Consider the following 15,143-nt stretch of genomic DNA (forward strand, 5'->3'; position numbering starts at 1 on the left):
TATTGAGACAGAAACCCCTACGGAGTCATGGACAGCGACCAAGGAGTGGTGTAAATTCAGCCTTTGGCTCTGTTCACATCTGTATTTTGCTTTCCAGGATCAAAGAAACAGAATTCACGTGGAATATGCATCAATCGGATGCAAACTGAAGTGGAGTAGCCCCTTTGACAAGGCGCTCCATTTAGACAACAGATGAACCCTGTTATTTCAATGGATTCCATCTGCTTCGGTTCTTCACCCTGTCTTCTTAATTACAACCACTTTAGCTACCCGAACGGCCTTATTGCTTTCAGGGCCACTTTATACTGCTACAGATGATTACCATATTGATAAAGAATTGAATGCCAGAAGAGATGACAGCTAATATGTCACCACTAATGTGGCTATATAAAGGGAAGGCCACTTTTTTCACAGACCACGCACCTTTTATGCCTTTATTTCACTCCTGAATATGAATCGCTGAGTCTGATGATGTAGGATCTGAGCCTCACGGCAAGGAAATCGCTGTTGGAAGTTTGTGCGGCATCCAAGAGACTCCACAACTCTTCCATGATGTCGCTACTTTTCAGGGGGTCTCCATGAACCTTAATGTTTAACCTAGATTTTCACCATTTACTGCTTGGAATGAGCAGGATGTTAAATAATTCAGTTTTTTTAGTTGTACAATTCCATTATGCAAAGTATTGCTTCAGTAGTTTATTATATACCCTCTTATTTATGTGCATGTCACTACTCATCCAAACACAGATAAGATCAACGGAACGGGAAGGAAGGAATTTACTCGGCCTCTTTATTTCTTTTGTAACCAGATAATTTCTATTTTACAATTTCTTCATTTTAATTAATGCTCTGCATTTATCAAGAGCAGGTTGCAGTGAGCCACAAGAAAGTTTTACATTACAGTTTCCTTTGAGGCCTTAAAGGGGTTGTCCACTACTAGGACAACCCCTTCTTAAACTAAATGTTCGGCCCAGATAAAATAATAAAGCCTACACTCACCTCTTGTGCAGAGTCCGTTCTACCTGTGTCAGCACTTGCGGTCCTGGGGCTGTGATGCGGTAGAATGACACATGATGCTCGGCGCCCAATCAGTGCTGGCGTCACTGTCTCCGCCTTCAGACAAACTGAACATGAAGAGGAAGTCCGGGATCAGCTGCAGCCCTGGCTTCCTCTTTATGTTCAGCTCGTACTAAAGGTGTTGTCCGGTCAAAACGGATAAGTCTGCAGTCACTCTGTGTGACTGCAGACTTATGAATCCCCCTTCGAACTCACTGTGCACTGCATGGATTTGCCAGTTTCAGATCAGAGAACGGAGGGTATGTATGAGTTATGCATACTGCCAGTGTGCGCGGTCTAGTGACGCTGCCGGCCAGCGGGCAGGGCCATGCTCTCCATATACTTGTATCGAGCGAAGCCATGCCTTCTAGTCGGAAATACCCACTGCTCAGCGGCGTCACTAGATCACGCCCACTGGCCGGGGGTATGTATAACCCATACATACCCTCCGTTCACGGGTCTGAAACTAGTGAATTCCCGTAGCGCACAGTGCATGCACTGGGGGGATTCAGAAGTCTGCAGTCATACAGAGTGACTGCAGACTTATCGGTTTTGACCGGACCTCCCCTTTAAGTATGGCCTGTCACATAAATTTAATTGTTTAACCTGGTGTAAATGCCACTATTGTCCAAAATCCAGCTCTGTTTTTCTTTTCTTCTTACGCTTGAGATATGACTTTCATTTTCCCTGGATATAAATCGAATATTTTTAAGACAAGCGAGTGTGGTCTTCAAGATGATGACCACCCAAAAGAGTTGTAAACCATGCCCACTTGGCTAAAAAGACTAGAAGATGAAAGAGGAGGCCATATCTCTGGAATGGAGAGGACCTTAACATTAGGAAAACTCTACTAGAGCATCTGTCTGACTTTTTCCACCTAAATGAAAGTTCAGTTTCTTCTCCAATGCTGTGGGAGGCTCATGAGGCAATAATGACGGGTCATTGTATTAAAGAGGGTTCCAAATGGAAAAAAAAAGTCAAACTTGAATATAATAATCTTTCTTTGCAACTCAAAAGAGGAGAACAAAAACTAACTGCATCTCCTTCTCTGCAGGTTTTGGAGGAGGGTGGTAGAGATTAGAAATAAGTTGAAAGACCTATCTATGTGAAAGGTAGAGAAACTACTTTTATACACAAAGCAAAAATATTATGAAAAGGGCAATAAAGCGCACACACTATTGGCGAGGGAATTGATGGAGAGGACTTTGTCCTCGAATCCCCAAGCAAAAAGAAGTGAAGATGGCACTATGCACTACAATACAGCTGAGATTTATAATTTATTTTATAATTTATACAGTAATTTATATAATCTCCAGGATACGCTTCCTTCGGATTAAAATACAAGGGACTCGCTATAGAAAAATTATTTATCCAATTTAAATTTACCAGTCCTGGTCCCTGAAGCGATAAACTCTCTTAATATTCTGTTTACCCAAGAGGAAATAGCTGAAATCTTGAAAAACTTGCCTTTGGAAAAGTTGCTTAGACTTAATCAGTGGCTACCCCGGCTTATTAGTAAGGATCAGGTAGGCTTTGTCCCTTTTCACCAGGGAGGGGAAAACACCAGAAGGGCAATAGATTTGAATGATGTGTCCAAGAAAAATAAAACACAAACACTTATTTCAAGTTTAGACGCAGAAAAGACATTTGACCGACTTAACTGGTCTTTCTTGTTTGAAACAGTGAAAACATTTGGTATCTCGGGAGCTTTTTTTTTTACAGCATTAAAGGCATTGTATAGATCCTCCTCAGCCTCGATTAAATTGCACTTTTGTGTCTCCCCTTCTTTTCTCATCTGGAATGGCACAAGGCTTTCCCCCTGCTATATGTAATGTGTATAGATCCTCTAGCGGCAATGATACGTCAAAATCATAATATCTCAGGGGTGGAAGTCAAGAATAAGGTATTTTAAGATTTCATTATTTGTTGATGACGTTTTACTGACCCTCACTATAGCACTCCCCAACCTCATAGTCACTTTGAAGGAGTATGGACAGCTGTTGGGAAAGAAATTAAATAGCTCTTAAACAGAGGTCTTACCCTTGAACATTCCCCCTAATATCCTTAACTATTTAAAGACAAACTTTAAATTTAGATGGAAAACCGAGGCTATTAAATACTTGGGGGGGGGGGGGGGGAGTTAATATGTCCTCTTCCTATATCAATTTATATAATTGTAGCTATCCGTCTCCTTTAGGAGAGTTGAGGAGGTTTTTGATTAAGAGGAGGCCACTTTCGCTCTCAATGATTGGCCTGATAGCTTCAGTTAAAGGGAATCTGTCACCCTTTTTTCGAATATGAGCTGCCGGCACTGACATCAGGGGCTTATCTACAGCATTCTGGAATGCTGTAGATAAGCCCCCGATGTAACCTGAAAGATAAGAAAAAAGAGTTAGATTATACTCACCAAGGGGCGGTGCGGAGGGAGTCGTGGTCCGGTCCGGCGCCTCCCATCTTGCAGCGATGACGTCCTCTTCTTCCCTTCCTGTTGTGGCTCTGGCGCAGGCGCACTGCTCTGCCCTGTTGAGGGCAGAGCAGAGTTCTGCAGTGTGCAGGCGCCAGGAGAGGTCCGGTGCCTGCTCCGGAGCCAAGACAGGAAGGGAAGAAGAGGACGGCATCGTATGAAGATGGGAGGCGCCGGACCCTAACACCCATCAGACCAAGAACGGACCGCCCCCCGGTAAGTATAATCTAACTCCTTTTTCTTCTCTTTCAGGTTACATCGGGGGCTTATCTACAGCATTCCAGAATGTTGTAGATAAGCCCTGATGTCGATGCGGGAGCTCATAGTCCAAAAAAGGGTGACAGATTCCCTTTAAGATGACTCTCCTGCCTAAGCTACTTCATTATTTTGAGACTACCCTGTTAAGGTTCCCCTTGGGGAACTTAGGTCTCTCCAATTGCTATAATGAAGTTCACATGGAACAGAACAAAAAACGCCATAGAATATCCAAAAGTGTTCTCACATCTCATAGATCACAAGGTGGCTTGTCTGTTCCAAATATCGTTAAATACTATTGGGCAGCACACCTGAGGAGGATTTCTTCATGGGCTTCATTATGGACTTACAATATTTGGACAGAAATGGAAAAGATATGGTTGGCCCCGATCCACTCTAACTCCTTTTTACGGTCGACCAAGTCTATTAAGATACCATTTACTTTGTTGGGCCCAGGGCCGCCATCAGGGCATTACCACCCTGACTGGCGTATGGGGCCCGGTGGGCAGAGGGGGCCCGCATCGGGTCCGGTCTCCTCTGCTCACCGGGCCCCTACTGGCAGGTAAACCAGGCCCTTAGCGCGGCGCTGCGGGTGGCAGCTAAACGCTATTGACATTGACATGCGGGCCCGCACGTCAATAGTTAACAGCTGCCAGCTAATTGGAGGCTAGCAGCTGACGTCAGCTGCAGCGTGAACATCACCGGCATCTGACGTCACTGTCAGTCGCCGGCTAGAGCGCGCTTCAGCAGCTAGGAGGGACGGAGCCTCGCTCGCCGCTGGAGCGCAGCCAGATAAGGAGAACTTGTTTTTTTTGTCTGTTTTTTGACAGCGGTGATCCGGGGGGCCCGGGCACAGAGTGCTGGACATGGGGCAGAATGCTGGACTGGGGCAGAATGCTGGACATGGGGCAGAATGCTGGAGACTGGGGCAAAATGCTGGAGACTGGGGCAAAATGCTTCAGACTAAGGCAGAATGCTGGAGACTGGGGCAGAATGCTGCCGGACAAGGGGCAGAATGCTGCCAGACATGGGGCAGAATGCTGCTGGACATGGGGCAGAATTCTGGAGACTGGGGCAGAATGCTGGACATGGGGGTAGAATACTGGAGACTGGGGCAGAATGCTTGACATGGGGCAGAATGCTGGAGACTGGGGCAGAATGCTGGACATGGGGAAGAATGCTGGACATGGGGAAGAATGCTGGAGACTGGGGGCAGAATGCTGGAGACTGGGGGCAGAATGCTGGAGACTGGGGGCAGAATGCTGGATGCTGGCGGTAGAATGCTGGACGCTGGGGGCAGAATGCGAGACACGGGGCATGATTGGAGACACTGGGCAGAATGGAGATACGGGGCATGATTGGAGACAGATGGGGCAGGGTTGGAGACAGATCACACAGGATCATGGGGCAGGATGGATACGATGGAGATCATATGAGGGCGGGATGGGAGAACATATGGCTAAAGCCAGGAATGAGACACACAGGGGTCAGGATGGGGGATATTATTACCATAGGGGCTAATTAAGGGATATTATTACTGCAGTGATGTATTTAATTTTTGGAGGATACTGTTTTAAATGGGGGGGCGGTACTGTTACTGTGCAGAGTGACACTATGTCGCCTTTTTTTCTTCATGTGGTGTAATGTAGAAGTTGGGAAAAAATAAGTAATGTGTTCTGCAAGTGGAGCTCTAGATAACTGTGTTATTTCCTGCAGAGACGAGCCCTGGCTGGAAGACGTGATGGCGATCTGTGCTGGATGAATGAAAAGCAAGGATGAAGGACTTCACCTAGAAATATCACTGGTGAGTTAGTGTGTTACCTGTACACTGACACTATACATTGTATACTGTATACAGAGGTCCTGTGTATAATGTCACCAGTGATCACTGTGTTACCTGTACATTATATACAGAGCTCCTGTGTATAATGTAATTGATCACTATATTACTTGTACACAGACACTGCATACTAAATACAGATCTCCTGTGTATAATGCCACTTATGGTGATAGTGACTGAATACTACAATACTAAAACATAATACTATGTGGTGGTAATATGTGGTCTGGACATGGTGTTGCGGTATTTCTCCCTTGTATGTGCTATTATTTGGTCACTTTGTGGTGGTAATATGTGGTCTGGTCATGGTGCGGTGGTATTTGTTCCTTGTATGTGATATTATTCGGTCACTATGGTAGTAATATGTGGTCTGGTCATGGTGTGGCGGTATTAGTTCCTTGTATGTGGTATTATAGGTCACTATGTGGTGGTAATAAGTGGTCTGGACATGGTGTAGCGGTATTTGTTCCTTGTATGTGATATTATTGGTCATTTTAAAAATTGAAAAATAAATAAAAATATACCTAAATTGTATTGCGCATTTTAACAAATATTTAGTAGGTTACAGTAGAGTAGAGCCCAGCCAAAAGTGTCTACCCTGTTATGTGATTGGTGAGAAGTGGAGTTTTTCCAAGAGAGAGCAGTGGGACTGTGGACAGTTTGAGGGGTGGATGCGGGGCTGGGTGGAGCCTGGGCCGAGTCTCAAGGGGGCCCCGAAAATTTTGCCAGTATGGAGCCCCGAATGGGCCTTATGCAGTTTACGAGGGATCTGTGGCTCTCATGTGCAAGGCATTTTGTGTTGGTTTCCTAAAATGATATCTTTTATATACCATCTTCTGATACCAGTTTAGAAACGACATTGGTCCACCCATGGATTTCAGCAGGATTATTTAGATTTGCGGATTTGGTGGATGGAAACACATTAGAAGTTCTCTAGTTTGATGCTATAAAATTTAGATTTGCTATAACTAATATAGTTATAGCAATATCCAGTTCATGCAGATTAAGCACCTGGCGTCTTCACTATATGGCTTATTGACGTGTTTCTCAACCAACGGAATTTGAGAGGCTTTGTAAGAAAGGCACAACTAAAGGGTTAATATCAGATATTTACAGGATCTTGAGTTCCCCTCGGACTGACCCCCCCCCCTTGAAACATCCGTATATGATTAAATGAGAATCTTTCCTGGGAAAGATGCCGTCTCCCCAATGCTGGCAGAATATATGGGAAATGGTGGCCAAATCCTCTATCTGCAGCCTTTATAAGTAAAACCAATATACAATTTTGATGTTTTGGTATCACACTCCAGAGCTCCTTCATAGACTGAACCACCAGCTCCCGTACATTTTCTGGCATTATTGCTCACCACCGGGTTCTCAGTTCCACATTTTCTGGTCTTGCCCTGGGCTGGCTGAAATTTGGAAAAAGGTGAAAACCTTAATTAAAACAAAAGGTATTATATGTGGAGGTTGAGCTGGACCCTGCGATATACCTACTAAATGTTTCCCCTAGAGGGATGGGGAGAAATTCGACCAGACTGCTGTTGACAGCTAGATGTTTGATTGCTCTTCATTGGAGACAGACTACTCCCCCCACTTATCAGAAGGTTTTGGATAGAACAGCCGACATCCGCAGGATGGAGCTCATGACAGCCTTATTTAATGAAAGTTTAACAGATTTGGGACTGTCTGGGCTCCCTGGGACTATTTTAGGGCCCAAACAACAGCATGTTAGCTTTTGAACAGGTTTCTTCTTCCTTCCTCTATGTATATGTCTCATCTTATTTAGTATTGTGGTTTTATAACAATTGTAATAGTTGTATGGGGATGAAGTCATCTTAACTTAGCACCATTTGGAACTGCTGTTGGAACTTCTGTCTTTTTCTGTTCTATTGCAGAATATGTTTTGATGCCACTAGGGGGCAACGTCTTCCAAGAGTTCATTCTAATTGTACTCCATTCTTTCTGATCCTCCAATTTTTAAGCCAAATTGTGATTGTTTTGTCTAATTTCTGATTGTAAAATTTTATAAAATTTAATAAAAATTAGTTATTAAAAAAAATCAGGGATCATAAAGTATCCTTTGTGAACGACGTTGTGCACATGTGATCACTGCGTTGATGAATGAAGCATTGGTTATACATTCCCACTACTAATTACTATATTTATTAAGGAAGCTTAGGATTGCCATTCTCTGAATTGGTTGTGGTTCCAGTAGTCCCAGAGAGCCTACATTTGTCATCGATTCATTGAATAGGAGGTAAATGTATTTAGTGGGACAACTCCTCTAAATTGAAAATATCACTTTGCATCCAAAGACATATATGTCACTGAAATCTCATAGGCACTGACAAAAACTAAAAAATTGGGAAATGTAACACACCGCCGTGTTCCAGATGCAACTGCTGAAAATATTTTGGGATTTGTCCAACAAGTAATAATTTTTCCTGATGAAGGAAACCATGTTTTTTCGGAAACTAGTCTGAGAGGAATTGGTCCACTGTGCTCCCTGTAATCTATCACGTGACCGGTAACATCACGAAGGTCCTGTTGGCTCATCTCACACCACAGCTTCACATCGTGCACACTGCATGCCGGCGCGCCGCAGGAAGAGGGGAGTGTGGAGTGTCTGTCACCGGCCGGGACAGCACTCCTGAAGAGCAGTGGTATTAATCCACGTTTATCTGGCAAACATCATTCAATCTGACTTCACATCAAGACACACAGCGCTCTTTACTGGTCCTCTGGAGTCCAGACATTTGCTCAGATTACACCTTAAGGTAATAACTACCTAACTTGGAGAAATCCAATTCATTTGTGTGTATTTTTTAGGTCACTACAAGCTAAAGGGGTTCATTATTAAGAGTAAATTTTAATTATTTATTTATATTTTATTGATCAGATTGGTGGTGTGTGTTCCTAATTTGCGGCAAGTGTTCCTCTCTCTTTTCTACAGTTACTAGCGCCACCTACAGTCTATACTAGAAGTAATAATTTAGGGTTCGATTCATCATTTGCATTTTTTCCCAAGCTCCTTTTGTAACAATGAATCAGGCTTTTAGGTTGCGTCTGCCAAATTGAAATAGTTTTTAATGCCGGGATCACACTACCGTGTGTGATGCGAGAAACTCGCACAAGTCTCTCGCATCAACACCCGGCGCTGCCGCCGGCACTCAGGACCGGAGCAGCTGCTGCATAGAAATAGATGCAGCAGCCACTCCGGTCCAAGTGCCGGCAGCAGCGCTGAGTGTTGATGCGAGAGACTCGTGCGAGTTTCTCACATCACATACGGTAGTGTGATCCCGGCCTAATAGGAATCATTTAAGTAGTGAACATGGTAAATAAAAAAAAACAAAAACAATTGTGAAATTGCATTTTTTTGCCATTTCACAGCACTTGGACTTTTTCTTCTATTTTCCAGTACACTATATGGTAAAATCAATTGTGTTATTCAAAAGTACAAGTCATCCCACAGAAAACAAGCCCAAATACGGCTATATAGCTGGAGAAAATAGAAATCTTTGCTTCTTTTTCCTCCTGGACTGATCATGACAACTAGTACTCATAAAACGTCCTTTTTTTTGTTTACTGCTTAATGGGTAAGAGAAAAAAGCAAAGTGATGCGCAAATGGCAGAACTTATTCAATCACCAAAAAATGGATAAACATTGGAACCAGGGCAATGCTGAAAACGGTTAGTGATGAGCAAACGTGCTTGGCTAAGGTGTTATCTGAGCATGCTCTTTGGCGTTCTAGAAAAATATATTCTAGTCCCTGCAGCTGCAAGTATCGTGGCTGATCGATAGCTGCAACACATGTAAGGATTACCTGTTCCTTAGGCAAACCCTGCATGTGTTGTAGCTGTCGATCAGCCACGAGACATGCAACAGCAGGGACTAGAACATATTTTTCGAGCATGCAGTAGTCATTCAGTTAGCACACGAGCATGCTCGGAAAACACCTCTTCCCAGCACGTTCGCTCATCACTAAAAACGATCCTTTTTTTTTTCTTCACGTATGAGAAATAGAAAAACAGATGCCAGAAATTGTGATTTAAGGCTAAGTGCACACGTAGCAGAAATTTTCTGCTGAAAAACAGGACTCCCTTCCCAGAAACTGCGCGTTTTTTCTGCGCGTTTTCACTGTGATTTTTGCGTTTTTTTGCGCGGTTTCTAGACACATGGAAAAAGCCAAAAACGCGGAAAAAAACACGAAATTAATGAGCATGCTGTGTTTTTTACCGCAATGCGTTTTTTTCGCGGTAAAAAACGCATCAATGTGCACAAACAGAGCTAAATGCATAGAAATGAATGGAAAGCTTCTTTTTCGCGTTTTTCCCGTGGATTTTTTGGCAAATCCGCGGGAAAAACAGCGAAAAAAACGCTGTGTGTGTGAACACAGCCTAAGACAAATAGCAAAAAAAAAAAGCTTCAAAAACATTTTCAAATCCGCAACAGATCTGAAAACCTTGTAAAAAAAACCCAAACAGGGATGGATTCTTGATTCTTAAAAACCACGTTGGATTTGTACAAAATCATGGTGTGAACATGCCCTAATGCAATGTGCACACATTGAGTTATTGCAGATTCGCATTGTTGGTGCTGTAAAACGCTGCATTTTTTACCTTTTAAAAACAGGGTGTGCACAAAGCCATAAGAGTAAATTCCGAAGCGCAGTAACTTTACATTGTGAATTTGAACAAAGCCACAAAATACATTTAAAGGGAATCTGTCACCCCTTTTTTCGAGTATCAGCTGCCGGCACCACCATCAGGGGCTTATCTACAGTATTCTATAATGCTGTAGATAAGCCCCCGATGTAACCTGAAAGATAAGAAAAACGAGTTATATTATACTCACCCAGGGGTGGTCCGGTCTGGCGCCTCCCATCTTCTAGCAATGACGTCCTCTTCTTGGCTTCCCGTCATGGCTCCTGCGCAGGCGCCGCACCTCTCTGACCTTTCCCGGCGCCTGCGCACTGCAAAGAGGACGTCATCGCTAGGAGATGAGCGGTGCCGGACCGCCCCCTCCAGTGAGTATAATATAACTTGTTTTTCTTATCTTTCACGTTACATCAGGGGCTTATCTACAGTATTATAGAATGCTGTAGATAAGCCCCTGATGGTGGTGCCGGCAGCTGATACTCGAAAAAATAGGTGACAGATTCCCTTTAAAAGGTGAAAAAAAATTCACATTCCATCCAATGGTTTTTTTGTGGCAGATTCACAGCAGCCAAACCCATAGCACCTATCTTAAACCCCTCTAAGGCTGGTTTCCCACTAGCGTTTTTTAGCGCTGCACTTCGTGCGCGTTCATGCGCATGCTTCCTGTGCCCCTATCTTTAGCATGGGGCGCATGGTCTAGCATATGCACGCGTTCGTATGCGTTTTCGTGCACATGCGTTTTTTTGTAGTGTGCGCCTAGGCGCGCCGGACGCAACCTGTTGCATTTTTGGTCTGTCCAACCTGTCTCAAATAAACGCATGCGCACGGAATGCGCAAAAAAATCACATTACAGTCTATGGGAACGCAGGTGTGCGCATGCGTTTTAAGAGTTAACATGGCTAGAAACTGGTTAAAACGCATGCGCCTAAAAAAAGAAAATGCATACAAAACACATGATGCGTTTTTTGCTTGCGATTCTATTGCGCACGAAGCTCAGCGCTAAAAAACGCTAATGTGAAACTAACCTAATGGATAATTTGGACAGGTTTCTTCAGAGCTCACAGATTTTTATGTGAAGTGAAGGTTTATGATTATTTTTCATATCTAATGGATGTCCCCCAGCGCACTCAGAGCCTGTTCTATAGTAATACTCCTCTGCAGTGTGTTTCTGGGACTTGTAGTGCACTCCCTGCAGGCAGAGGAGGGTTGCAGCCGGCTTTCACAGTCACGTGACCAAGATCCGGCTTTCTCCAGCCTCCACAGGATCCGGCTCTATCACGTCCGGGAGGCACGGCAGCCTAACATCCGATCTGATTGGCTGTACGGCGACCACGTGATTAATTGCGCGCTGACTTCCGGCAACAACTGCATCGTCACGTGACCTGGACTGTAAAGTAAGTGGTTCCTTCTGTGTATTCTATGTATATGCTCCCTAGTCACGTGACCAGTGCCTGCTGAGACTTGTGGTGCTGTGTGAGCGGGTGGAGATGCCGCCTTGTTACAGACCGTGCACTGTGTAAGTGCCCAGTCACTGAGCACGCCCCACTAGTGTCTGCAAGTGATAGAATTGGAAATGTCCAGACGAGAGAACTTGTAATCCTCCTGTATCTGTTGGAAAACCACAGCTCCCAGCATGCCTTCCACGACCAGCCTGTCAGGGCATGCTGGGAGTTGTAGGTTGCAGCCAGGAATTATATTGCGGCACCAGTCAGGACAAGTCTGGACCTTTTGTCAACCAGCAGCAGCCACATTTAGAAAGATTTTGCCAAATTCCCAATTTTATCCCCTTCTCATTAGATCCTATTATTCAGACCCTCAGCAACCAGTAAGTGATCCCGCATCCTATGGCTAAAGCATAACCTGCAATTTTGGGAATACTCTTAAAGGAATTGTCCATTTCTTAATGTATAACAGCAGGTAATGTAACATAATAGAACAACCAATACTCACCAGTTAGTTGCTCCAGCACTAACGCTGTGACTCCCCCAGTCTTAAGGCCCCGTCACACTAAGCGATATCGCTAGAAATATCGCTGTAATGTCACTGGTTTTGTGACGCAGCAGCGATATTACTAGCAATATTGCTATGTGTGATACTTACCTCCGACCGGCTCCCCGCTGGTTATCGCTGATCGCGCGAGAACGTCCTGGGCCGTTTCTCGTCGGGCGCTTCCTGTGGTAGCGACGCGAGCGGGAGACGTCTTCATCGCCTCGTCTGACAGGTAAGTAGCGACCCCCGACCACTGCTGCATCGCTGGTGAGATCTGCCTGTGTGGCAGCTCACTAGCGACCATTTAGCGATGCACCAGCGATCCTGACCGGGTCATATCGCTGGTCGGGATCGCTGGTACATCGCTAAGTGTGACAGTACCTTTAGTTTAGTAAGACATCACTGATCTCCATGTGACTGCTGCAGCCAGTCACTGGCCACAGCGGTCATGCATGCATGTATGGTACAAGACCCCTAAGAACAGTGATTGATCCTTCAGGGCAGGTTCACACAAGGGTATAAAATAAAAATTATTCAACGTTTCATCCAGAAAACTCTATTTTTTTTCTCACTTGTCCTCCGCATACAATCTGTTTTTTACAGCAGCAGCTATTAATCATTTACAGGGTCCCCTCCCCTCTGTACCAGTCTGTCATTGTAATTTTGCTTACTGTTAATGATATCTATAACTTTGTATGTAACCCCCCTTCTCATGTCCAGCACCATGGAATTAATGGCGCTATATAAATAATAATAATAATTTATAAGACCGTTTTATTTCCTATGTTACAGAATTCCAATGTATCTGTAAATATTGGATACTTTGCTGTTCCTCCGCACAGGATCTGATTGTTTTATTTGTGCTCCCATAGACTTTAATGGGAGAGTGTCAGATGTACAGAAGAACGTAGTGCACAAGTCAGTCCGTGAAAAAAACAATTGGTCATCTGCACTGCCCCCATTGAAAAACATTGGTCTTAGTGCTCTCAGGCTGAAAATCTGCTCATGTGAAGGAGCCTATAGGCAGGGAAAGCAATGAAACGTGATAATGACAGTCCTATTATTGTTTTGGTTGTTGTAGGTTCAACATAGTGAATGAATGGAGGCCCGAGATGACCTTAAGTTTCAAGGTAAGACGTTCCAGAAACTTGCAAACTTTTTTTTTTCCCCTGAAAAACTACACAGGTGAAGTTATCCCAGCAAACATAAAATGTAGTAACTAGTGATGAGCAAATCTGCTCGGATAAGGTCTTATCTGATCATTCTCGGGGTGCTGACCGAGTGACTTCGGCGGGCTCAAAAGATACGTTCAAGTCCCCGCAGCTGCATGTCTCGCGGCTGTTAGACAGCCGTAACACATGCAGGGATTGCCATATTTTTCGAGCATGCTGAAGACACTCGGTTAACACACGAACATACTCTGATATCACGTGAGCTCATCAGTAGCATTAATACAAATACTCCCCTTGAGAAAGCACATGCGCGAAACGCGTGTCGGGGCGTTTGTTATGTCACGGACTGGCGTTTTACAGCAATATGGGTAAGATACATTTTTCATCTTTCTTTCATTAGGTCAGGTTTTTTTGTCTTTACTTGTTTATTAATTAATATACTTCTGGCCATATGAAGTTTTTGCATGGTTACGAGTAAATTCCTGCAGCCTGATACTGACCCGCTTCACCACTCTTATGGTCTTGACTATTTCCTCTATCTCTTGATTCTTCATACATGTTTCATGGGTAATCCTGATTGATGGTTTCTTTTTTTTTTAATGTGTATTTTGTTTAATAAAAATCTATTCATTTTATTATTACTTTTTGGAGTGGTGTCATTGGATAAATGGTATCCGATTTTTTTTTTTTGTTGTTGCTATATAATTAAGGGGGTTGCCTGAGCCTATAAATAAGGGTCTGTGCATTTTCTCTATTCCTTTCTGTTTACTGTATCTCTTGTTGCATTGAAGGCACTTTTATCTTTTTTTTGGTAAAGTTTTTTTTTTTTTTTTGGGGGGGGGGGGGAATGATGGGATACAGCCAGTATAGGCATACAAAGTTGCACAGTTGGTCTACGGACACAAGTTCAGTATTTTACATAAGTATTTGTACACCAAAACCCGGAGTGGGTGATAAATCCAGGAGTGGTGACGTGTTTCTATTATACTTTTCCTCTGATTGTTTCACTCCTGATTTTGGCTTACAAATACTGATGTAAAATACTGACCAAATACTGACTGTGTGAATGTGGCCAAAGGCTGCATTCAGGCCACCATATTTCACTAACCGCAATGCCTGGATTGACAGAGAGTCTCCTGACCCAAATTTACAGCCTCAGGCTCCGGTCAAACGGCTATAGAGTCCCTCGTCCGAGAGAATCGGACCAATTATGCTAATGATACTGATGAAACTCTTATCTCTCGGTTGAGAGACTTGGATCACACTGTGAAAAATAGATGAAGAACAAAATTTCTCCATCTTTTCCATTCTGTGAGTCTGTGGACATCAAACTGCCCTCCAATGTCATCTGAGTGCAGTCCGATATTTTCCACGCACCCATAGACTTGAAAGGTTAAATGTCTTCTGATTTTAAAGTGAAATCGTAACATACTGCAATTTTTCACTGACAGATTCTGTTACTGAAAAAAATCGGGCATCAGCACTGCCCCACTGAATAACATTGGTCCAAGTCCTATCCGGTAAAAATTCGGATAGCACTTGTCCGATGTATTCGCCGGTGTAGGCGTGCCCTGATTGGTATAAAATGAGGTTGAAAGCTTGGGTGAGGAGACCCGTAGTCAGTTCAGACTTTGTTGTCTTTATATGACTAGCTACATCCCTCCCTTAAGCAAAAGGAAGGAATAAAGGAGCAGCAACTGATGAA

General features: G+C 43.7%; 1 protein-coding gene across 3 annotated transcripts in view; it reads left to right on the forward strand.

Annotated features, from left to right (window-relative positions):
- Positions 1 to 11,522: 11,522 nt before the first annotated feature.
- YIPF1 (Yip1 domain family member 1) overlaps positions 11,523 to 15,143 on the forward strand; it is a 28,325-nt gene continuing 24,704 nt past the window's right edge. The window contains exons 1-2 of one of the 3 annotated variants that reach the window (XM_073563704.1): positions 11,523 to 11,671; positions 13,348 to 13,396. In XM_073563704.1, coding sequence (XP_073419805.1) covers positions 13,366 to 13,396 — 31 coding nt within the window. In that variant the 5' untranslated portion in view covers positions 11,523 to 11,671; positions 13,348 to 13,365. The other 2 variants (XM_073563705.1, XM_073563706.1) reach the window with 2 other exon arrangements.

Source organism: Dendrobates tinctorius, unplaced genomic scaffold (assembly GCF_039654945.1).
Source record: "Dendrobates tinctorius isolate UK_male_01 unplaced genomic scaffold, ASM3965494v1 ptg000396l, whole genome shotgun sequence".
Taxonomy (NCBI): domain Eukaryota; kingdom Metazoa; phylum Chordata; class Amphibia; order Anura; family Dendrobatidae; genus Dendrobates; species Dendrobates tinctorius.